The sequence below is a fragment of the Ceratotherium simum genome, chromosome 16 (genome assembly GCF_057802395.1).
Source record: "Ceratotherium simum simum isolate JZ-2026a chromosome 16, ASM5780239v1, whole genome shotgun sequence".
In the NCBI taxonomy this organism is placed as follows: domain Eukaryota; kingdom Metazoa; phylum Chordata; class Mammalia; order Perissodactyla; family Rhinocerotidae; genus Ceratotherium; species Ceratotherium simum.
In genome coordinates, this window is record NC_141915.1 from 42,437,816 (window position 1) to 42,463,388 (window position 25,573).

At 43.1% G+C, this 25,573-nt stretch overlaps 1 protein-coding gene across 1 annotated transcript in view; it reads left to right on the top strand.

Moving 5' to 3' along the window:
* Nucleotides 1-1,189: 1,189 nt before the first annotated feature.
* DHX8 (DEAH-box helicase 8) overlaps nt 1,190-25,573 on the top strand; it is a 30,571-nt gene continuing 6,187 nt past the window's right edge. The window contains exons 1-18 of the mRNA XM_004432527.3: nt 1,190-1,393; nt 4,364-4,449; nt 4,996-5,068; nt 5,381-5,466; nt 6,335-6,444; nt 6,826-7,191; nt 7,620-7,764; nt 7,858-8,061; nt 8,735-8,822; nt 10,539-10,636; nt 12,129-12,276; nt 13,358-13,539; nt 15,304-15,498; nt 16,026-16,211; nt 16,333-16,543; nt 17,181-17,362; nt 19,502-19,642; nt 22,721-22,876. Of these exons, the coding sequence (XP_004432584.2) occupies nt 1,246-1,393; nt 4,364-4,449; nt 4,996-5,068; nt 5,381-5,466; nt 6,335-6,444; nt 6,826-7,191; nt 7,620-7,764; nt 7,858-8,061; nt 8,735-8,822; nt 10,539-10,636; nt 12,129-12,276; nt 13,358-13,539; nt 15,304-15,498; nt 16,026-16,211; nt 16,333-16,543; nt 17,181-17,362; nt 19,502-19,642; nt 22,721-22,876 (2,805 nt within the window). The 5' untranslated portion in view covers nt 1,190-1,245. The remainder of the gene's footprint in view (nt 1,394-4,363; nt 4,450-4,995; nt 5,069-5,380; nt 5,467-6,334; nt 6,445-6,825; nt 7,192-7,619; nt 7,765-7,857; nt 8,062-8,734; nt 8,823-10,538; nt 10,637-12,128; nt 12,277-13,357; nt 13,540-15,303; nt 15,499-16,025; nt 16,212-16,332; nt 16,544-17,180; nt 17,363-19,501; nt 19,643-22,720; nt 22,877-25,573) is intronic.

A 25,573-nucleotide genomic window follows, 5' to 3' on the forward strand; every position in this document is an offset into this window, starting at 1 on the left:
ACTGATTCCTTAGGAACCTGGAAACATGGAGCTCTTGGAGGCAGTGAGAACTATTGCTGTGGGGTTTTCTCCGTCTGCCATTCTTTGGTCCATAGTGAAATGTTGGAGGAACAGAGTCCAAAGGTGCAGCAGTGTAATGTAGCCTGAAGCCAAAAGCAAAGAGTCTGATTTCCTCCCTTTTGATTAATTAGAGGGCCACTCATTGTGGGGTGCCTCGGTTTCCTTATTCATCACACAGAGCAGTGTGGTGTGTATCCTCACCTCACCATAGGGTTGCCACAAAGAAAAAGGGGATCTGGAGTAAAAGTTGGGAGACTTGAGCTTATGACCTTGGGTTCATAGCACAGCTGATATTTGGGGAAACAAGTTCTGGGAGGACTTAGGGTATTGTCATAGAGAAAATCGGGGTTGAAAAATAGTTTTCACAAGAGAGGAACCACGTGGCTCTCAGGGGCCTCGGACTGAAGGGATCTGTGCTTGACAGACGGACTTTACAGTGACTATTGTTTCTGCTGTGGGATTATAGTTAACTGCCATTTGTAGTGCGTTTACTATGTGTCAAGCCCCTTGCACGGTTATCTCATTTATTCATCACCTAAACTCAGTTAGAACAACTTTATCCCAGTTTACAGATGAGAAAACTAAGGCCCCAGGGATTAATTTGCTCAAGGTCACTCAGCTAGATAGTGGACCTGTCAGTTTCCTCATCTGTAAAATGAGTTAATAACACAACTAGACTCCATCGCTTGCTGGTTTGTTACAGAGTCGCTTGAGATCGTCATGAGCCACGAAGAGGCAAAGCCCCGGATATATAGGGATCCGCTGTAAAGCGAGTTTCGCCTTTTTTTAGATCTGAATTCTGTCTTTCTCAAGGCTGCTAAAGCGCGGGCGCGGGTGGATCCTTGCGCAGGCCACGGTCGGATCCTTGCGCAGGCCACGGTCGCCCTCTGCCGACGTACGGTGGGAGCGCGCGGAGAGCGAACATTTCCGGGCCTGAGAGCGGTCCAAGAGGCTCGCTGGCCTGTAGAGGGCGCCTGCGTAGAGCGGAGTAACCTACTGGGCCGTCCCTTCCCTAAGCACTTCCTGTCCGATCGCTATGCTCATCCGGTTACGTCATGAGTCGTTCCTGGAGGTTTCAATTTACCGTAAACAAAAAGGATGCGCGCCGACCCGGAAGTGAAAGCTGGAGCTAGGCCGGAGTAGCTCTTAAGGCCGGCAGTGGGGAGGCGGAGGGAAGCCGTAGCCATGGCGGTGGCTGTGGCTGGGGTCGGAGCTGTAAACGGGATGGAGCTAGGCCCCGCGGAAGAGCTTGCCAAACTCGAGTATCTGTCTTTAGTGTCGAAGGTGTGCACAGAGCTGGACAATCACTTGGGGATCAACGACAAGGATCTGGGTGAGCCCGGGGAGGTGCCTGCGGCCTCTGGGTTTGGGGCGAGAGAAGCGGAAGGAGAAATGGGGTTGGTGGGCTGAGTGTGTGTCCCCGTGTGAGTCTCTTCCTCTTTTTGTCAGAGACTTGGGCCCAGGGAACCTGCGGCCGTGACCTCTGCTTGAGAGCCCACCCGGCCGAGCTGTTAGAAACCATTTCTCAGAGCTGTCAGTGAATCCCGGAGCGGCCATCGCTGCTTTCTTTTTATTTTCCGTGCCAGATACTTCAACAGCGTTAACAACGACAGCAGCAGCCACAGGGTGATGTGATAATAATGGCAGGCATTTATTGGCTTCTCACTGCATGCCAGATATGCTCAGTGCTTTACGTTCATTATCTCATTTGGTCTTCACACCGCCATGTAAGATAGTATTATTTGTTTCTAGATTGAGAAAACAAGGCTCTGAATAATTAAGTAACCCCCCTCAAGATCACATATCAAATTTGAACCTGGTCCGGAATCCAAGTCTTTTGAAGTCTGTATCTTTAGCTGTGCTCATAACCGTTCATGCTATACTGTCTCTCAAACACCAGTTATTAGACATTTTGGGACAAACTGTACACGTGGAGAATCCAAACTGAGGAATTGGAAAAGGCTAGAGTCCTAGAGCTAAGGCCACAGGCAGGCAAGAGTCCTTATGTAGGTGAATAGATGGATGGGATCAAGGGCGTGAGTGGAGGGATTGCCTTTGATAGGTACAGGGATGCTTCATCCATTTTAACAGAAAGGACAGAGAATGTGGTTGTAGATGCAAATGAGTTTAGGGATTGGTGGTAGGAAGATGAGAGAGAGTTCCATTTGACTGTTCTGTTTTCCAAATGAAGAAGTGAAGTCATCAATTGAAGAGATGGAAGGGAAGGGGCATGTGACAAGAGGGGTCAGGGATGTTAGGTGTGTGACCTTGGGTAAGATGCTTAGTTTCTCTGCAGCTGTTTTTCTGCTCTGTAAATTGGGGATGATAATGACACTTCACGGGGTGACAGTGTAGCACCTAGGAAAACGCCCTGCAGCCAGTATATTTTAGTTCTTTTTTCTCTTGCCTCCTGGTCAAGATGTACCTGTCTGTATCATCTTTCCTCAGTCTCCTCTTGTAGATGATAATGAGGTGACACTCTTGTCAGTTTGCTCTTTATCTGGGTAATATGTTCCTTCATTCAGCAAATATTTATCGAACCAGGGGATTAGGAATATGGTAGAGAACATGATAGATTCCTGCTGTCAGGGAACTTACATTTCTTTCTCTTTTTGTTTTAACTACTAATGCCTTGGCCCCTTTTAGAGGAAAAAAAAATTATTGAGGGCGGCCCCGTGGCTTAGCAGTTAAGTGCGTGGCTTAGCAGTTAAGTGCGTGTGCTCCGCTACTGGCGGCCGGGCTTCGGATCCCGGGCGCGCACCAACGCACCGCTTCTCTGGCCATGCTGAGGCGGTGTCCCACATACAGCAACTAGAAGGATGTGCGACTATGACATACGGCTATCTACTGGGGCTTTGGGGGAAAAAAAGGAGGAGGATTGGCAATAGATGTTAGCTCAGTGGCGGTCTTCCTCAGCAAAAAGAGGAGGATTAGCACGGATGTTAGCTCAGGGCTGATCTTCCTCACAAAAACAAAAAAAAAGAAAGAAAAAAAAAATTATTGAGACCTTTCAGTGTTAAATTGTTTTGATGTTAGCCTTATTACATACAAAAATAAAGTGAGGTATAAGCTTCATAATTTTATGCCTTGTATATCACTAAACACCCCATTTAATTTGCAAATAAACCACAAATATGCTTTTTCTGTTTCCAGTTCTGACACCAGTTACGATGTGTGTTTTTCCCAATACTACCAAGCAATTCTGGACACCAGCTGGGTGTCCTACACTTGAACTCAGTTCTGACACTATCTACTTGGGAAGAGCATCAGATCCCACAGGTTAAGGGCTCAGGCCCACAAGACTGCCCCGCCCCCAACTTCAGGTGCCGATCACAAGTCCAAGTTGTCACCTGTGCTTCTGACCCACCAGCATAGATCGGAGATCTACTTACTAGATTACTGGTTTATTATAAAAAGATATAACTCAGGAACAGCCAGATGAAAGAGATGCATAGAGCAAGGTATATGTGAAGGATAGAGGTGCTTCCAGGCATCCCACATACAGCAACTAGAAGGAAGTGCATCTATGACATACAGCTATCTACTGGGACTTTGGGGAGAAAAGGGGAAAAAAAAAAAGGAGGAGGTTTGGCAATAGATGTTAGCTCAGGGCTGGTCTCCCTCACACACACACAAAAAAAAGACTGGAAAAAAATATATATTCTTGTGGGACTCATAGTGTGAGGCTTATTATCTCAGCCTATCATAAAATGCACTTCTTTCCTGAAAGTCTCTTAATTAATAAATAGCTCTACTATTAGAAATTTCAAGAACTAGGCAGATTTGTAGAGAAAAATTTGGGAGGCAAGTGAGATTGTACCATCCAGCAGCTGCCTGGTCCTCATATATAGATTGGGTCTGTCCTTCCAGAAACTGTAGAGAGCATCTACTGTACACGTCTGTGTGTGTGTGTGTGTGTGTGTGTGTGAGAGAGAGAGTGTGTGTGTATGCTCATGATTTTGGACATTGTTCCTGCTAGAATCTATATAGCAGTGTGACAGCAAGTAGTTTCACGAGAAGAGAGTACAATGATCTAGGATATGGAGGTCTTCCTCCCTTAAATGCGCTCAAGGGCCTGGTGAGCCATTTTGTAGTAATATCTTCTTTTCATTTATAAAAATTAACTATAACACACATGGATAATCTGAGTAGTCTAAATTGTCTTTCTTTACCCTTCCTGGATGGTGGTCTTTGGTTTTTATGACTGTTGGATAGCCTAATTGGTTTGTTTTTAACATACTTGAAACTGATTTCTTGCTCAAGTCTTCATTCTTCTTGTTTTAATCTCTTTTCTCATTTGCAGCTGAATTTGTGATCAGTCTTGCTGAGAAAAATACCACCTTTGATACTTTTAAGGCTTCTCTGGTCAAAAATGGTGCAGAATTCACGGTGTGTATATCTGGAGACCCCTGTTTTATTTTAATGTTACTATCGAATTTAAATTTTAAAAAGATTTAATATAGGATTTTGCTAGAGAAAGGAGGTAATGTGTATATACCAATCAAATAAACCATTAAGTGAGTAATATTTTCATGCTACTAAGCAGTGGTGATGTAGCCGGATTTCCTGTGACACCTCTCTATGAAAATGGGACAGGATTTCCATCATTCAGTCTTAATGGGTGTTTACATTCTTGTTCTGTGAATCAGGAAGTCAAAAACAAGAGTCTAGGTTTTGGAGGTAGTTCTAAACTATGAAAATAAAATGGTTGAAAGGAACTAAATTACTTTTTCCCCCAAAGAGTCCTAAATATCAGCTTTCTCTGAAGCCACTTTACTAGGTTTATGCCATGTCAGGTTGACATTCTGTGCTTCATTTGTTCCAGTTAGCTAAGTTCAGGTGCATGACCACCCTTCTCTAAGGGACATCCCTTTTCTTAGTGTTTTTAAGCACTGATCCAGGGACTGACAATTTTTGTTCTGTTTCTTTTCAAAGGATTCTCTTATTAGTAACTTGCTGCGTCTCATACAAACCATGCGGCCTCCAGCAAAGCCTTCTACTAGCAAAGGTGAGCAGATGGCTTAGATGAGCTCAGCCTCCAGAATGGTTTAGATTGTGAGCATCCTGTAAATTGCGTTTATCTCCCTTACCACAGCTGCTGAACAAGTAAATGTTCTAGTAAAATTTTGACTTAAAACGAAGTTAAAATTATAAGATGTAACCAACCAAATGAATATTGATGCACCCCTCTGCCACATACCCAGATAGTTTGTTGAGGGTTTTGATGCAAATCTAATATTGACGTTCTTTTGTTAACCATTAAGAATATTAAATGTGTCTTTTTTTTTTTTTACCCCTTCATGCTCTTTAATGAAACAAGATCCAGTTGTTAAACCCAAAACTGAAAAAGAAAAGCTGAAGGAACTCTTCCCCGTCCTTTGCCAACCAGACAACCCTTCCGTTCGGGTACTGATGCCATTTTGAGAATGTCTGCTATAACTGCATGTTCCCACACCCCTGCGTGTTTGTCTCAGTAGTTATTAATTTTAAGTTCGCCTTCGTTGTAACATATTTTTCAAAGTGAAAGTGTTTGATCACTCTCTGAGTGTATACTGTGTATGGAATAGTGTTAAGAGGTTCAGAGAACGATGTTCAATGTTAAAGGGAATTGAGATTCAGAATTATGGGAAGCAGTGATTAGGGATATGAGATAGGTATGAAATAACTTAAGGTTCTGGAACAGATGCCTAATGTGTGAAATTAGATTTTTTGCTCTGTTACATGTTAGAAGGTCTAATTTTGGAAGTGTTTTGATTTTTTAATTTTATTTTAGTTAAGTATTTATAGAGTACCTACTATGTGCCCAGCACTGCTGTAAGTACCAGGGATACCACAGTGAGCAAAACAGACTGGAGTGTCTGCCCTCTTGGAGATTATATCCTAGTTGGGGTGGGGGCAGGAAATAAACATGGAAACCCCTCTAGTAGGGAGGAGACAGGCAGTAAACAAATAAGTAAGTGTATAATGTAGCTGATAGCAATCAGAACTACAGAAAAAAATAAAGCAGGTGAAGGGGGAAGGGAGTGCAGAGGGAGAGTTGCGTTTTAAAAATTTTAACATCTATTTTCTGTGTATAATCATTGCGTGCTTTTACTCATTCCTTCACTCATTCCTTCTCTATCTCAAATTGTGTTGGAAATCTCCACCCCCTCTGCTTCCTTCACGTAAGTGGTCAGTGATGAGGGGCTGTCAGATTTGTAGATGCACCTGAAGTACAGATTTTTTGATTTGTTTTCCCCTCTTCTCTTAACTTTGCTGGGCTCTGCCCCTGCAGACCATGCTGGACGAGGATGACGTGAAGGTCGCTGTGGATGTCCTCAAAGAGCTGGAGGCCTTGATGCCCAGTGCAGCGGGCCAGGAGAAGCAACGAGACGTTGAGCACCGGTTAGTCCTTAGTGTCCTATCCTTCGTAAGCTTAGGATACCATGATAGTTGAATTTTGTGGGCCAGCCAAGCAAAATTTTGGGCAAGTTGACGGAATCTAGACTGGCCATGTAGTATATTGTTGGATCCATTTTCATTGCTTCCTGCGGAGAGTTTTTATGCAGCAAATGCTGAGATGTTCAGAAGATAGAAATCTGGGTTGAAAGAGGCTGAATATGTTGGTGGCCTCATCGTTTATTGGGCTGCATGGATGTCTTAGTTGTTGAAACTCTAATTTAGTTCAAGACTCGGTAGGCACCTGCCATGTGCTGGGTGCTTGGGGGTGCAAAGGTGAAATTGGGCTGGTTTTTTTTTTCAGACAGGTGTTTGTTGATTTGTTAGGGACAAGACAAAGAAAAAGAAGCGGAGCCGGAGCCGAGAGCGAGAGCGAGACCGCGATCGAGAGCGAGAGCGAGACCGTGACCGCAGTAGAGACCACAAGCGGAGACACCGGTCCCGCTCTCGATCACATTCCAGGACCCGGGAGAGGAATAAAGGGAAGTCTAGGTATCGGTCCAGGAGCAGAAGTCAGAGTCCCCTCAAAGACCGGAAGGACCGAGACAAGTATGGGGAGAGGAATCTGGACAGATGGCGGGACAAGCACGTGGACCGCCCTCCCCCAGAAGAGCCTGCCATCGGGGACATTTACAACGGCAAAGTTACCAGCATCATGCAGTTTGGGTGCTTTGTGCAGCTGGAGGGACTGAGGTAATGGCTGGTGCTCTTCTTTCACACCAGTGATGCGCAGAATTTCTTTTATCACTGGGGATTTTCACATTCTAAAAAGTTAATGATTAACGACACTTTAATCAAATCAGTCATGTCAGGTTGCTATAAATTGACTTTTTATTTGAAATGTCATAAAGCCATTTATTCCTTCCTTTGCCTTCAGGAGATCTCAACCTTTTGCTGGTTGCCCTTTGCTGGTTGAAACAGATGAGAATGTGTAGTGTCCTCCCTCCCCCATCCATTTTCTTTGGGAGGGTGGTGACACTGTTTTATTGTTTGGTACTGCCTTTTGGTACTTTCCTCTTTTGTGTAAGATCATATCCTTTTGTTCAGTTCCAACAAGGGTAGAAATCTGTTGGGGATAAAGTATTTTAGGCATGCTGCAGATGTGTCTGCCTCTCCCTCAGGAAGCGGTGGGAAGGGCTGGTGCACATCTCTGAGCTCCGGCGGGAAGGCCGCGTGGCCAATGTAGCTGATGTGGTGAGCAAAGGCCAGAGGGTCAAGGTCAAGGTGCTGTCTTTCACTGGGACCAAGACCAGCCTGAGCATGAAGGTAGGTGAGATATCCAGCGTGTTTCCACATCTGATGGCCAAGGGAACATAAGAGGATGGCACGTGAGCTGGCTCCCTTGTTTTTGTGCCTTAGGATGTGGATCAAGAGACTGGAGAAGATCTAAACCCAAATCGACGACGAAATCTTGTTGGGGAGACCAATGAGGAGACCTCAATGAGGAATCCTGACAGACCCACTCACCTCTCCCTCGTCAGTGCCCCTGAAGTAGAGGATGACTCACTGGAGCGCAAGCGCCTCACCCGCATCTCTGACCCAGAGAAGTGGGAGATCAAACAGGTTGGGGCCATTTGCTTTTGTGGCCACATAGTCATTCAACATGTAGCATAGTCCTTAGAAGTGCGGGCTCTGGAGCATGACAGCCTGGGGTGACTTCTGGCCACTTACCAGCTGTGTGATCCTGAGCCAAGTTACTCTAGCTCTTTGTGCCTCAGTGCCCTCATCTGTAAAGCAGGGCCAGTGGCAGCATCGTGGGGGTTAAATGAGTTAATAGAAGTGAGGCTCTTAGATTGGTCCTTGCATGAGGTAAGTGCTATGTAAATGTTTGTTCTTTTCATCATTCAAGGTAAACAACCATGATGTGTCAGGCACTGTGTAGATGCTAGGGCTACAGAATTCCTACCCTTGAGGAACTCAAAAGTCCAGTGGAGGAGATAGATTGAGACAAATAGTTGTGAAGATTTACATATTACATGATAAGGAATGTACGGAATGCTATGGAAACAAGGGAAGAAGCAGATAAATCTTCCTGGGAATGAGACCCTTGGGCCATGTTGTTGGCACATGTTGTTGTGCCTCCTAGGCATGGGATATATGATGTTTGAGGCCTGCAGTCCTGGGTCAGGAGGAAAAAACCTTGGTTTCCTATATGAAACCTCTCTATTAACTCTCCTACAAAAGGAAAGTTTTAATCCTGGCTGGTTACAAATGCTGCCTTTTGTCCTTTGGCTAGATGATTGCTGCCAATGTCCTTTCCAAAGAAGAGTTTCCAGACTTTGATGAAGAGACCGGCATTCTCCCTAAAGTAGATGATGAAGAAGGTAACTAGCCACTTGGATTGAGCAGGATAATGGATTGGGAAGACAGTTGGCATGTTGAGAGCCATCGGATAGGGGTGTTGATTTATAGTTTAACCCGGTGGTTTAGCTCATTTGTTCCCTGGGTCTCACCACTCATCTCAAAGAACGGGGGTCCCTCCATGATGAAAGCAAAAACATTCATTTTTCTGACAAACATTTATATGTTGTTATACGTGTTGTTTATAATACGTTTTCAGGATATAGAAAGTTATCATTGTATTTTGGGGAGTAAATTTGATCCCATGTTCTTAGTAAGTGTTCTGAAAACCCTGGATCCACCTAGATTACCTCTGAGTTGCCCTGGAAACAACTTTTAACTGCACCCAACAATTTTTAAAAATTATAAAATAAATCCTATATTGGAACATATATAATTTATATAACAATAATAAATGAACACCTACATTAACATACCTACCTATTTCCTAGCTTAAGTAGAAGTTTACCAGCACCTTTGAAGCCCTTACATGCCCCCTCTGAAGAGCTCTTCCTCCTTCCTCCCCTGGATAACCACCGTCCTAAATTTTGTGTTAATCATTTCCTTGCTTTTCTGTAGCGTTTTACCATCTATATATCTATCCCAAAACATCATGATGTTTAGTCTGTTTTTGAACTTAATTCTTTTTGTTTTTTATTCACCATCATTCTTTTGATAGTTATCTATGTTGGGTTTTTTTGTGTGTGTGAGGAAGATCAGCCCTGAGCTAACATCCGTGCTAATCCTCCTCTTTTTGCTGAGGAAGACTGGCTCTGAGCTAACATCTATTGCCAATCCTCCTCCTTTTTTTTTTCCCCCCAAAGCCCCAGTAGATAGTTGTATGTCATAGTTGCACATCCTTCTAGTTGCTGTACGTGGGATGCGGCCTCAGTGTGGCCAGAGAAGCGGTGCGTCGGTGCGCGCCCGGGATCCGAACCCGCGTCGCCAGCAGCGGAGCGCGTGCGCTTAACCGCTAAACCACGGGGCCGGCCCTATGTTGGGTTTTATAGTTGTATTTCATTCATTTTCACTACTGTAGAGTATTTCTGTATATAAGTTTACCATAAATTATCCATTTTACTTTTTATGGGCATATGGGCTACTTCTAGTTTTTTGTTTACCTTTATGAATAATACTGTTATGAAATTCTTATATTTGTCTCTTAATACACATGTGCAAGATCTTTTCTTTTTCCTAAATATGTTGGAGAATTACTGGGTAGTTGGAAATGTGCATATTCAACTTTACCAGACAGTCCAAATTGTTTTCTAAAGTTTTTGTGCGACTTTTGTACGCTTCTACCGTAAGTGTGAGTTCCTATTGCTCCACGTCTTTGCCACCTTAATTGTTTTTGGCCAATCTATTGTGGGTTAAGAGTTATTCCATAATGAAATTAGTTGGCGAATGCCTTAGTACCATTTAGAATGTCAGACAGCACTTTTTCCACAGGCTTAACTTCTTTTGAAGGTAGCACCGATCAGTTCTTGGGCTGGAGCACAGATGCCCTAGGAATGGCGGGGGGGCGCGGGGGAAGCAGTCACCTGCTGTAGAATTTCACTTGCGTTGTGTGCTTTTCACCTCGGGAGCTCTCTTTGATAAAGATTGCTGGTGCCTGTGGAAATTAATAGTTTTGGTGAAAATGATTGGTCATTTTTCTCTTTTGTTTTTGGCTAAATTCTTCTTTTGGGGGGCACTTGTAGATGAGGACCTTGAGATCGAACTGGTTGAGGAAGAGCCTCCATTCCTGAGAGGACACACCAAGCAAAGCATGGACATGAGCCCTATTAAAATCGTTAAGGTGAGAAATGCTGGGACTCTAACCTGCACGTGACAGGGAACTTCTTAAAGTAACAATTCCATTTTCAGAGCACGTTGTTAGAGCCGTGTAAGTACCTCAGGCCACGGAGGTAGTGTTGACTGTTGGTCAGGGTCTAGAATATTTTTGTTTTAATGGGAGGTTGACTTGGCTTTGTTGCTTTTGCCTTTTTAATTCTTTGGCTCTCATTTTAGTGTGTTTTGGGAGGAAACAGAGATAAATATGAGGGCTGGATCTACCATCACTGCCTTTGCCTCGGCCTTAGGGCTTGAATCATTACCTTCCAAATTCAAAGGCAATTTTTTTTTTGTAATTTTTTTTTTTTGAGGAGGATCAGCCCTGAGCTAACATCCGATGCCTATCCTCCTTTTTTTTTTTTTTTTTTTTTGCCGAGGAAGACTGGCCCTGAGCTAACATGCGTGCCCATCTTCCTCTACTTTATATGGGATGTTACCACAGCATGACATGACGTGAGGTGCGTCAGTGCACACCAGGGATTTGAACCTGCGAACCCCGGGCTGCTGAAGCGCGCGCACTTAACCGCTTGTGCCACCAGGCAGGCCCTCAAAGGCAGTTTTGAGAGGTTCACTTGATCTTGGGCTGGCCCCCAGTAGGAAACTATAGCACTGGGTGTTGTGGAAGGCAGAGCTGTGAGGAGGAGAATTCATAGAACTGTTAAGATAAAATTTTAGACTTGGAAAAGTATATCTTAAAGGTCTCCCAGCTCAGCCACCCATACAATGCTTGTAATACACCCATGTATCCTTCTGCAGTGTTCCTCCCATGTGGTGTTCTCACGTCTGCTTGACATTATTGGTGACAGGGAATTCACCAGCCCTTAAGGAGACCTGTTCCCTCTTCAGATGGATCTGATCTTTAGTTCTTTAGGCAGAGTTAAAATCTGTCTTACTGAGATATCCACATTGGTCTTAATTTTAGTTCTTGGGACCATACAGACGAATTCTCGGGCCGGCCCCGTGGCTTAGTGGTTAAGTGCATGCGCTCTACTGCTGGCGACCCGGGTTCGGATCCCGGGTGCGCACCGACGCACTGCTTCTCCGGCCATGCTGAGGCCGCGTCCCACATACAGCAACTAGAAGGATGTGCACCTATGACACACAACTATCTACTGGGGCTTTGGGGGAAAAAGTAAAATAAATAAATAAAATTATAAAAAAAAAAAAAAAAAAGAAGAATTCTCATCCCTTTCTTATATGGCATATCTCTCTTGGGGTTCTCATCTTCAAACCAGACGTCCCCAGTTCCTTCAGTGATTTGTCATTGTCCTCATTCACATTCTCGAATATGCTACAATTTATCCACTTTTTTCATGTAATCTGTACGTTCATAACAACTTTTTTCCAGGTGGGTCTCATTTTTTAGATTTGTGGCTTAACATCTACATTTTATTTCCCGGACATTTAGTGCTTGCTGAGATCCCATTCTGATGTTGCTTTGTACTTTGTTGCCCTAGAACCCTGATGGCTCCCTCTCCCAAGCAGCAATGATGCAGAGTGCTTTGGCCAAAGAAAGACGGGAACTCAAGCAGGCCCAGCGGGAAGCCGAGATGGATTCTATTCCCATGGGACTCAACAAACACTGGGTTGATCCTCTGCCTGATGGTAGGACCCTGGGAGGGGGGTGTGGACTTTTCAAAAAAATTCTGAGCCTTTGAGTACAAAGGGAGGGGACACTGCCAGCACATACATTTAGCCTTGGCTAAAACATACAGCCTTCAGTCTAGGCTTTGGTGATTTGGTTTTTCCCTGCAGTTAAAGCATGTTTTTTGTTTCTTTTGTTTTTGAAACAAATGTTTAAAACCAAAAATGTTTTAGTAACCCTGGTCAAATCATTAGACTGGCTGACTTTTTCTTCTGAATAACTTAAAAATTTTTATTCTAAAGATAATACAGCTTTGAAACTTCCCTTTTCATATACTTCTTTATGCAGTAAATATTAACTAACTACTGGATACAGTTGAAACAAATACTTATTAATATGTATTAGGCAACGGGATACAGCTGTGAGGAAAATAGACACGATCCCTGCTCTTGTGAGGCTTACAGTATAGTGGGGAAGATGACATTAATCAAATAAGTACTAAATAACTAATTAGTTAAATCATGACCAGTGCCTTATGAAGAGGTACAGGTCATGTAGTGGGCTATGGTGGGTTACTTCCCTGGGAAAATTGAGACCCCAAGGATAAATAAGGCTTAGTCTATCAAAGGGGATGGTGGGGGTAGGGGAGTGTGTTCCAGGCTGAGGAATAGCCTGTACTGGGGCTATGAGGTGGGAAAGAAGAGCTGTGTGGCTGGAATACAGAGAGTGATGGGCGAGTGGTGGGGGATGAGGAGTGGCAGGCCAAGACTTTACTTTCTAGATCACATTAGGAATTGGGGCTCAATTCTGAAGTTCACTGGGAAATGTTGCAAAATTCTAAGCAGGGGAGTGGCATGATCAGAGTTGCATTTCCAAAGGATTATTGAGGGTGCCCTGCAGAATGGATTGGATGGGGCAAGAGTAGACACATGAGATGAATTAGGAGGCTTTTATAGTAGTTCAGAGGAGAGAGGATGGTGGCTTGAACAGGGAGGTAGTGGAGAGGAGAAATGTACTGGAGAAATGTGATTTGTTCAATGTGGGGGAGGGGGCAGTGAGGTAGCTTGAGGATAATACTAAGTCACCTGTTTTCCTTTGCAGCGGAAGGCAGGCAGATTGCTGCCAATATGAGGGGTATTGGGATGATGCCCAATGACATTCCTGAGTGGAAGAAACATGCCTTTGGGGGCAATAAAGCTTCTTATGGAAAAAAGACACAGATGTCAATCATTGAGCAGAGAGAGAGTCTGCCCATCTACAAACTGAAGGAGCAGCTGGTCCAGGTCAGAAGTCCCTTTATGATGTATTGGTGAGGGAGTGGGGATGTTTTCTAAAAGAAAGATGACATGTTTTAATTGAAATTAGCTGGACAGGTATGTGCACAGTTGAAATGGCTTTTCCAAGGGGATAGGAAAAAAACAGAACATTTCCAAGTACTTTTTAAAAATATAGGGGCCGGCCCGGTGGCGCAAGCGGTTAAGTGCACATACTCCGCTTCTAATATATATATATTAGTTTACACATTTTTTTTTTCCTATGCGGAAATAAATCTGTTTGAACTGGGGGACTCTAGAGCAGTTCCAAGTGGGCAGAGTATGGTGTTGCATGGACCAGCAGCTCCGGTCAATAAGAAAAATAGGGATGCTTGGCCAGTGATCCCCTATAAGCAAGACTTTGCTTCAGGTACTTATTTCCCTTTTCTGGAGATCTGATTTTAAGATCACCAAACCTTCCCTAGGGAACCGAGTTTACTAGTTTCCAGCAATTCCTTTCAGTAATATCTTATATGTATACAAGCAAGGGGCCGGCCCCGTGGCTTAGCGGTTAAGTGCGCGCGCTCTGCTGCTGGCGGCCCGGGTTCGGATCCCGGGCTCGCACCGACGCGCTGCTTCTCTGGCCATGCTGAGGCCGCGTCCCACATACAGCAACTAGAAGGATGTGCAGCTATGACACACAACTATCTACTGGGGCGTTGGGGGAAAAATAAATAAATAAAATCTTTAAAAAAAAAAAAAAAATGTATACAAGCAAGTACAAATTTATATGTATACACACAGACATATTATATGTTTTATATGTACTGTATGTGTTTCTAGATGGCGGCATATTATATACACTGTTCTGCATCTTGCTTTTTCCCCTTAGTGATAAAGCTCAGAAATTGTTCCTTAGTTTTTTTTTAGTGCTTTGTTATGTGGATGTGCTCTGGCTTATCTAACTAGTCCTGTACTAATAGACATGTAGGTTGATTCTAATCCTTTGGTGTTATAAACAGTGTAGAAATAAGATGGCTTTTGGGGATAAGGTACTGGAGATTTGGGAGTGGCAGTAGAAAAGAACATTTTATGTGCCTTTTTTATTTACTGTTGAATTCTTAAGTATTACGTGCATGTAATACTTAAAAAATATATATATATGTATATATAAAGTCAGGGATACCTGGGTGATAGTTTATGCTTTTAGCATCATCTTTATGTTTTTAGGAATTTAACAAAACCAATAAAAAAATAAATGAGTCTGGGGGCCGGCCGGGTGGCATAATGGTTAAGTGCGCCTGCTCCGCTTCGGCGGCCTGGGGTTTGCAGCTTCGGATCCTGGGTGCACACCGATGCACCGCTCGTCAAGCCATGCTGTGGTGGCGTCCCATATAAAGTAGAGGAAGATGGGCATGGATGTTAGCCCAGGGCCAATCTTCCTCAGCAAAAACGAGGAGGATTGGCATCGGATGTTAGCTCAGGGCTAATCTTCCTCACAAAAGAAAAGAAAAGAAATGAGTCAGTTAAAAAAAGAATACCCATAAAATTTGAAGTTTTTAAGTTACACATGCAGTTAAAATAAGAAAGAGCATCACCCATAGAAAATCACCATTAATATTTTTTTCTATGCATGATTAAAAATAATTTAAACGCTGATTTGTAATCTTAACATATATATACTGTTCTGTCCCCTTTTTCTCCTTTAGTGTTAGAACGTAAACATTAATTATCTTACTCTAGAGTGATATGCGGTAAACTTTAATGACCGTATTTATATTCTCTTGCTTTCAGGCTGTTCATGACAATCAAATCCTGATTGTTATTGGAGAGACAGGATCTGGGAAGACAACGCAGATCACTCAGTACCTGGCGGAGGCGGGCTACACTTCCAGGGGCAAGATTGGATGTACCCAGCCGAGAAGAGTGGCAGCCATGTCGGTGGCCAAAAGAGTGTCAGAGGAATTTGGTTGTTGTTTAGGCCAGGAGGTAAGTGGGTAGTGAAGCTGTTCTGGAAATGCCTGAAGAAAGTGTAAAGGCCCAGATCTCTATCTATAAAATAGAAATAATACTACCTTTTTTCAGGTTTCTCTTGAGGGAGAGAGGGTTCTCATTGTCATCATTGATCTGTTCAGGATCAAGTCCAAGGCAGATTTTACTGTGAAGAAATTACTGTACATTTTGGTCCAATTCTTATGTATTAAAATGATGAGGGGCCGGCCCCGTGGCTTAGCGGTTAAGTGTGCGCTCTCCACTACTGGCGGCCCAGGTTCGGATCCTGGGCGTGCACCGACGCACCGCTTCTCCAGCCATGCTGAGGCCGAATCCCACATACAGCAACTAGAAGGATGTGCAACTATGACATACAACTATCTACTGGGGCTTTGGGGAGAAAAAGGGAAAAAAAAAAAAAGGTTATGAGTAGTAGTAGTAGTCTCACTGGGCAGAAATCTTGCCTGGTGATGGCAAAAAGGAGAGGTTTGTGTCTAAGATTTTCAGCTTCTATTCTGCTTTAGGTGGGCTACACCATTCGATTTGAGGACTGCACCAGCCCCGAAACAGTCATCAAGTACATGACAGATGGTATGTTGCTCCGAGAGTGCCTGATTGACCCCGACCTCACTCAGTATGCGATCATCATGTTGGATGAGGCACACGAGAGAACAATTCACACTGACGTGCTCTTTGGATTGTTGAAAAAGGTAACTAGGTGCTCTTTGGTGACTATTTTACCTGTTGGGAACTGAATTCTGGGAATTGGCTTTGAGTACCTGTTCCTTTGTGGGTAGTCCTTTTTAGTAAGCCCATCACCTTTCCCTTTAGACGGTTCAGAAACGGCAGGACATGAAGCTGATTGTCACCTCAGCCACCTTGGATGCAGTGAAGTTTTCTCAATACTTCTATGAAGCTCCCATCTTCACCATCCCAGGTCGAACATACCCAGTGGAAATATTGTACACAAAGGAGCCTGAGACAGACTATCTGGATGCCAGCTTGATCACTGTCATGCAGATCCATTTAACAGAACCACCAGGTGGGGGAAAAGAGTATTTTTTCCTCTTAGGCCAGAAGTCCTAATGTGAGTTCTTTTTTGCTCATATTTTTATTTTTTATTTTTTGGTGAGGAAGATTAACCCTGAGCTAACATCTGTTGCCAATCCTCCTGTTTTTGCTGAGGGAGATTGGCCCTGGGCTAATATCTATGCCCATCTTCCTCTACTTTATATGTGGGACACCTGCCACAGCATGACTTGACAAGTGGTGTGTAGGTCTGTGCCCGGGATTCGAACCTGTGAACCCCGGGCCTCGGAAGCGGAGCACGCGAACTTAACCACTGTGCCACCGGGCTGGTCCCTCATCTTTTAAAAATGCTATTTAAATATTGGTCTCTCTAAGTCTCAAGTTTGCATGTTTGAAATCGTGGTGAAAATATAAATAATGATGTGGAGGGTTTAAATGCCTCTTTTAAGCATAGACACAAATTAAAAATAAATAAAACAAAAAAATTAAAAAAAAAAAAACAATAAACATGCATAGATGAAAGCCTCTTGATTTATTAGAGATCGGAATTTGAGTGTGTGTTCCATCATTTGGAGTTCTGTAATGTCACCGTGGCCTTTGTATAGAATACACACACAGAAAGCAAGTTAATGCTCCTGTTCTCTTCTCAGGTGATATCCTGGTCTTCCTTACTGGTCAGGAAGAGATCGATACTGCCTGTGAGATCCTGTATGAAAGAATGAAATCCCTGGGACCTGATGTTCCAGAGTTGATTATCCTCCCAGTGTACTCTGCTCTTCCCAGTGAGATGCAGACCCGAATCTTTGACCCAGCTCCACCTGGCAGCAGAAAGGTAACACTGGGCAGAAATGAAACTCCCCCGTGCTCTGAAACCACGTGGTGAATGCAGCTGGCTCTCATGGGGTTTGCTTAAGATGTATGCACGTCTTGTTTATTATGTTTTAGAGAGTAGTCCAACCATTTTAAGGAATGAGGGTCTTGTATGTGACCTCTGCTCTTCTTCCTCTCCTTTCTCTCATTTGACAAATATATTTTGAGCATCTACTAGGCTTTGGGGTAGATGCCAGGGCTGCATTCTGAGGACAGGCGTCCATCTGCTGTGGGGCATCCACCAGTACACAGGCCTTGAACATAGAGTGTGAAAGTCCTGCTGGTGCTCTGGATACCCAGAGGAGGAGCACCCAGCCCAGTATTGTTAGAGAAAGCAAGGATCTAAGCTAGTCCTGAAGAACACGTGGAAGTTCATCTAGGCAAGAAGGGCAGGAGGACTCGCCTTCTGAGTAGACAGGACAGCCTGTGATGGCCTGGAGGCGGGAGAGTGTGGCCAGTTCAGGGAGCCTTGCAGTTCCAGTAGCTGGAACTGAGTGCGTGAGTGTGTGTATGAGACAGTGGAAAAGGAGACAGGTGAATTTTTCAAAATAACAGCTTTATTGAGATAAAATTCACGTACCATACAATTCACCCTTTTAAAGCATATAATTCAGTGGTTTTTAGTATATTCACAGAATTGTGTGGCCATTAATTATCATTGTTAATGGTGATTAATCCATTAATCACCACAATTAATTTTAGAACAATTTCATCAGCCCCCCAAAAACTGTACCATTTAGCAGTCACTACCTCCCCCCCATTCACCCCTCTATTCAGCCCCTGGAAACCACTAATCTACTTTCTGTCTCTATGGATTTGCCTAATCTGGACATTTCACATAAATGGAATCATATAATATGTGGTCTTTGGTGACTAGCTTCTTTCACTTAGCATGTTTTTAAGGTTCATCCATGTTGTAGCATGTATAAATACGTCATTTCTTTTTATTGCTGAATAATATTCTGTTGTAGAATATCATTCTGTATCCAAAATGTGGATGTACCACATTGTTTATCCAATGGATGTTTATTGATGGACGTTTGAGTTGTTTCCACATTTTAGCTGTTATGAATAATGCTGCTATGGACGCTTATTTACAAGTTTTTGTGTGGACGTATGTTTTTATTTCTCTAGAGTGTATACTTAGGATGGAAGACAGATGAATTTGAATAACATTAAAGAGTTAGAATGAACAGGACATAGCGGCTGTCAGGAGGTGGAGGGGAGAAGTCAGGAATGACTCCCAGGTTCCTGGCTTGGGCAGTTGGGTAGAAGATGGTGCTGAGGAGGGAAACATGGAGGAGAAGCAGGTGTTGGGGAAAAGATGGTGATTCCTCTTCTGTTCTGTTCCTGATGGTTGGACTTCTGTCTAAGCAGGGCTTCTGCAGCTCTGTGGCAGGTAGAAGCCTTTCAGGGCCAGTAAGGTGCTGGCATGATGTGAGATGTTCTGGTGCCTCCTAGCAATGATTTTTCCAAGCAGTTGTATTTAATAGCTGAACCTCTGGGTGGAAGAACAGTGGCAGTGCCAAGCTGAGACCAATAATCTTCTAGATCACATATACTACTGTGTACACACAAACCATGAAAATTCCTCTGCCGCCTCGTGGTTCATTATATGATCAGAAAAAAAAAAATCTCCCTCTTGTTCCACATACACAAACAGCCCATTTTGTAGTCCAGATGTCCCCGTGAGGGAAGAAAAATCTCATTTTGCACTGGCACATGTGATGCCAGGAAATCTCTGCTTTCCCAGCGTGCTAGAAAATTAAAATTGTAGTAATCAACATTGGATCTAGAGAATGAGATGTATAGCTATTTGCACCAAATGAAATTGGCTTTGCTTGGCCTTAGCTTTTTCTTATTCCACTTCTCCTTTCAGGTACCACCCCCTCCCCAACCTAACCTTTAAGATGAAGGTGCTTCCCCTTCTCCCCATTTGAGGCTGAGATTAATGCTATCTAACTCCCTAGAGAGGGAGAGAACGGCACACTCCTTTGGGAAGTTGTCTGAGTTCAGAAGTCCCATTTCACACCTTAGGGCTGAGCCTGTGCACCCCGGGCGGGATAGTATTATTATCCAGCTGTGTCCTTCTCCCCTGCAGGTCGTGATTGCCACCAACATTGCCGAGACGTCGCTGACTATTGATGGCATTTACTATGTGGTGGACCCTGGATTCGTGAAACAGAAAGTTTACAATTCCAAGACAGGGATCGACCAGCTCGTGGTGACTCCAATTTCTCAGGTGTGGCGGTTCTACCAACAGCTTTGCTGAAAATCCTGGTTAGGGCTTTCTGAAGTTTTCTGTGGTCTTGTATTTTGTTTTTTTTAAAGATTTTATTTATTTTATTTCTTCCCCCCAAAGCCCCAGTGGATAGTTGTATGTCGTAGCTGCACATCCTTCTAGTTGCTGCATGCGGGACTCGGCCTCAGGATGAACGGAGAAGTGGTGCCTCGATGCGCACCCGGGATCCGAACCCGGGCCACCAGCATCGCAGCGCGCGCACTTAACCACCAAGCCACAGGGCCGGCCCTGGTCTTGTATTTTGAACTTTATTGTTTTCAAAGGTGGAGTTTCAAGATACTTGGTGCTTTCATGCGATAAGGGAGATTTTGTGTTGTTTGTTCTTAATCTTTAGTGTTTCACATTAAAAAGCCTCATAAAACTTAAAATTTAAAAAAAAGTTTGAATTTTAGCACCCTGGATTATCTAATTCAAGTGGTAAGAACTATTTTTTAAAATACTGTATTTGGCCACAGATATCTAGTAATAATTTATAAGATAATTGTGGAATAATTTCCTGCCTAAATTATATTAAAAAGTGAATAACCTGATCATCCTTTTTGAGGACAGTTTGGCCACAATGTATCCAAAATTTAACAGTTCATTTCTTTAACCTAACAGTTCCACTTCTAGAAATATATGTGAAAGTTAGAAATGAGTGGACATGTATCCAAAGGTAATGGAAAAGGATGTTCACTGAAGCATTGTTTATATTAGAGGAAACCTATAAAAATTCTAAATAAGCTCCAAAAGGGAAATAGTTTAATAAAATATAGTATATCCATGCCACAGAATGTTATGTGGCATTAACATGGTGGTGTATATCTATATTTAATGACATAAGCGTATACCTGTGATATATTACTTGAAAAAAGTGAACTGCAAAATAGCGTGAATAATATAATCCAATTTTTGTTTAAAAGTAGATGGTGTGGGGCCGGCTCTGTGGCTTGGCGGTTAAGTGTGCGCGCTCTGATGCTGGCGACCCGGGTTCGGATCCCGGGTGCGCCGCGAGGCGCCACTTCTCTGTCCAGCGCGAGGCCGAGTCCCACGTACAGCAACTGGAAGGATGTGAACCTATGACATACAAACTGAATAAATAAAATCTTTAAAAAAAAAAAAAAAAAAAAAAAAAAAGTAGATGGTGTGCACTTGTGCAGTGTGTGTGTCTGAGACTGAGAGCATGTAGTCGAAATGTCGGCTGAGGTGATTTCTTGGTGGTGCTGTTGGTTACTGTGCTGATGGATGAAGTGCACTTTTTCTTTATACTTTCATTTATTGTCTTAGTATCTTACAAGAGGCATGTATTATTTCATAATCTTTAAAAACCATAAGGCTATTTTCATTTTGAAACTTAAGTAATAATAGCTAACACTGGCAGGGTGCCTACTAAGTGCCAGGCACTGTCCTAGGTACTTTCACATGCACGAACTCATTACATTCTTGCATCGATCCTTTGTGGTAGATACTATTATTAGCCTCATTTCACAGATGAGACTGAGGCCCAGAGGGTTTAAGCTACTTGCCTAAGGTTACACAGCTGGTGGAGCCAGGATTTGAACCTAGGCAGTCTGGCTCCAGCGTGTGTGCTCTGTACCACTTCTCGGGGTGATGTGTGCAACTCACAGTGATTAAGAAATGAGTTGTGCTTTCCCTCCCTGATTTGGACAGAAACTTCTAGATTGCTGTGGAGTCTGCTACCATATGTGCTTGCTGCCTGCCTTCGTGTGGTTAGTGACCTTTCGTACTCGAGTCATCCTTTGGTTTGGAGCCGATGAGTGGAGTAGGTCCGTGCATGGGATCCAAACCTGTGAACCCAGGCTACTGAAGCAGAGCACGTGGAACTTGAACCACTCGGCCACAGAGTCAGCCCTAAACTATATATTTTTTTAATTTCAAAAATCAGCACCCTTCTGTCCTAATAACAGAAGTAATATTACATTATTTTGGGGAAATAGGAGAAAAAATTTAAATTACCCGTAATCCTGCTACCACCACTGTCATCATTTTGATGTTTTTCTTGCCCATCTTTTTTCACATTTGTTTCTTTCATGGTTGCAATACTAGTAAGTATGCAGTTTCATATATTTTTTGTTTAAATATTTAATTTTCCTAATTATTAACATAATATATGTTCAATATTGGATATTTGATCAAGTAAAGAAAATAAAATTTGAGGGGCCAGCCTGGTGGCATAGTGGTTAAGTTTGTCTGCTCTGCTTCAGCGGCCTGGGGTTCGCAGGTTCGGATCCTGTGTGCGGATCTACACACCACTAGTCAAGCCATGCTGTGGCGGCATCCCACATATAAAATGGAGGAAGATTAGCACAGATGTTAGCTCAGGGCTAATCTCCCTCCAGCCAAAAACGAGGAAGATTGGCAACAGATGTTAGCTTGGGGCCAATCTTCCTCACCTAAAAAAAAATTAAAAAAGAAAGAAAATAGATTTCATCTGCAAGCCTACCATCAGAGTTAACATTTTAGGGTATTTTTCTCTAGTTTTTTCCTTCTGGTAGTTTATATATATGCATAAAGATTGTTTTTACAAAATTAGTATCATATTGTTTTATAACTTGCTTTTTCACCTGTGTGAGTGAACATTTCCTTTTGTCATTGAGTCTTTCAAACCTGATTTTTAAAATGGCTGGAGTCAGCACTGGTATGATTAACATTACATTAATTTAGTTCACTTACATTTTTGGTCATAACTGTGGGGATGGTGTTTTGCCATCTTGTTTTATGCTTTCTTTTTTATGTTGTGCCACACTATTTTGAAGGTATATTTCTGTGATCTTTACAATATTTCTTCCATTCACCTTGCTTGTATTTGCCTCACTTGAGCAAACTTTCCTGAATGCTGAGTGTTGGAGAGAGGATGGTAAGAGCATTGGTAGTCTTGGAAATGGTCCTAAAGGAAGTGAAATAAACCCCATTTCGGATTTGCCAGTTGCTTAGTGTATCCCTTTTAACTGATTTCCTGGGTAAAGCTGTTAAGCAATGTTTAACAGATATGTTACTTTTATATGCCCACCCCTCTAGGCTCAGGCAAAGCAACGAGCTGGCAGAGCTGGGAGAACAGGCCCAGGGAAGTGTTACCGGCTCTACACGGAACGTGCCTACAGAGATGAAATGCTGACCACCAACGTGCCGGAAATCCAGAGAACCAACTTAGCCAGCACTGTGCTCTCGCTCAAGGTAGCAATCACTGTCTTGTTGGAATGGGTTGGTGGAACATCCCAGTCCTATGGCCTTAGCAAATGAATCTCAGTTTTATGAACCTTGTTAAATACTTTAGTAACCTGGAACCAGTCCCTTTGAGTGAAATGCAAATGGCTGTGATAACGGCCTCCCCACTGCAGGTCTGGGGCTAAGTTGGCATGTCTGCTGTGAATGCACATTTTTTTCTTACCATAATAACCAGCAGGATATTTGGTTATAAAAGATTTTAGTTAAGAGCATTTTCTAAAAGGATGTTAGAAAAATCTAATCAGTGCCAAACTGTGGACAAACACACTTCCCTCAACCCTTTAGCTTTCAGATCCAATTCTGTTCTTTTAGAACAGAAGCAAAACTCCCAGTCCAAAAACTTTGCAAGGGAACCATCAGTACAGGTTTCCAACTGGCCCTCTGGGGGCTTGGTTTTCATTCTGAATCATGGCTCTTCCTTTCTCAGTCCCCAGTGAGCACCCTTATCCTCTTTTGGCAGGGGAGCCGCGTGAGTAATTTCCCAGATGATGACATCCCCACCCCCTGACACTGTTGCTGCCCTGGAGCCCTGGCACTTTACTGGTGCGGAGTGCTCTGTGGTAGTTTATTATTCATTCCCCGTAACAGAGGCTAAAACAGAGCTTCAGAAAAAAACCTGCTCCAGTCTCTGGAGTGAGAACTGAGAGGCATCTGTGGCTCACACTTCTGCTCCGAGCTGTGTGTCCTTGACAAATGTATCTGCTCGGCCCTCTGCTCTGTATTCTCCCCTCAAGGGGGGGCTGTTAATCGTATCTGTTGTGAAGATAAATGAGATAATGCAGGTAAAGGCACTTGGCACAGGGCTCCTTGATTGCTAACATAATTCCTGGTAGTTATTATTCATACCATAAGCATTTATTGAACACCTGCCGTGTTTATTGTCACGATGACTTTATGGGAAAGACACAGAAAGCTTAGGTTCTCCCACATCATCCTTTATACACACTTGGGTAGTGCATCATTCATTTCTTCAGTTCATCAGATTAGCTAACAAATGTATTGAATGCCTACTCTGGGCCAGGCACACACTGAATTGCCATGGTTTTGTGTCCATGTGTCTCACCATTGTGAACTCTTTGAGAGCAGGGGCCATATCTTAGTCACCTTCATATCCCTACCACCTAACACGATATGAAGCACTTCCTGGATGCACGGTAGAAATTAAGTATGCAAGAGACAGGACAAGCTGGTGTCTTATCTTTTTTTTTAATTATGGTAAAATACACAACATATTACCATTGTAACCTTTTTAAAATGTACAATTCAGTGGCATTAAGTACCTTCACAGTGTTGTGCAGCCATCACCGCTATCCATTTCCAGAACGTTTTCATCATCCCACACAGAAACACCGTACCCATTAAACTAAACTATCCCTTCTCCCCTCCCTCCAGCCCCTGGTAACCATTATTCTACTGTCTATCTCTATGAATTTTCTTATTCCAGGTACTTCATGTAAGTGGAATCATACAATATTTGTACTTTTGTCTCTGGCTTATTTTACTTAGCATAATGTTTCAAGGTTCATCATGTTGTAGCATGTTTTAGAATTTCATTCCTTTTTAAGGCTGAATAGTATTCCGTTGTATGTATATACCATGTTTTATTTATCCATTCATCTGTCGGTGGACATTTGGGTGGTTTCTAGCTATTGGCTATTGTGAATAACGCTGCTGTGAACATTAGTGTACAATTGGTGAGTGCCTGCTTTCCATTCTTTTGGGTATATATCTAGAAGTGGAACCGTTGGATCGTATGGTGATTCTATGTTTAACTTGTTGAGGAATCACCAAGTTGTTTTCCACAGTGGCTGCACCATTTCACATTCCCACCAGCAATGTATGAGGATTCCTTTTTCTCCATATCCTTGCCAACACTTATTTTCTTTTATTTATTTTAGTCATTCTAGTGGGTATGAAGTGGTATCTCATTGTGGTTTTGATTTGCATTTCCCTAATTACTAGTTATTAGGATAACTATGTTGAGCATCTTTTCATGTGCTTCTTGGCCATCTTTATATCTTTTTTTGGAGAAATGTGTATTGAAGTCCTTTGCCCATTTTTTAATTGTCTTTTTGTTGAGTTGTATGTACTGTCATTTTGAGGGATTGCTTTTTAAAGTTTGCTGAGAAAGTGTATGCTTTCTACTAGCCTGAGTTTTGTGCGACCCAGCCCTGGAGGTTACTGATAATCTTTCTGGTGGCTTCCTAATTGCAATTGAGGAAACAGGAAAGAAAGTGACAAGTAGAGCCAGTCCTGATGGACTAGTGGTTAAAGTTCGGCACGCTCCGCTTCGGCGGCCCGGGTTTGGTTCCCAGGTGCAGAACCACACTACTTATCTGTCATTAGCCATGCTGTGGCGGCAGCTCACATAGAAGAATCAAAAGGACTTACATCTAGAATATACAACTATGTACTGGGGCTTTGTGGAGGAAAAATAAGAGGAAGATTGGCAACAGATGTTAGCTCAGGGTGAATCTTTCCCAGCAAAAAAAAAAGGAAAGAAAGTGACAAGTTGGGCCGGCCCTGTGGCTTAGCGGTTAAGTGCGCAAGCTCCGCTGCTGGTGGCCTGGGTTCGGATCCCGGGCGCGCACCGATGCACCGCTTCTCCGGCCATGCTGAGGGCGCGTCCCACATAGAGCAACTAGA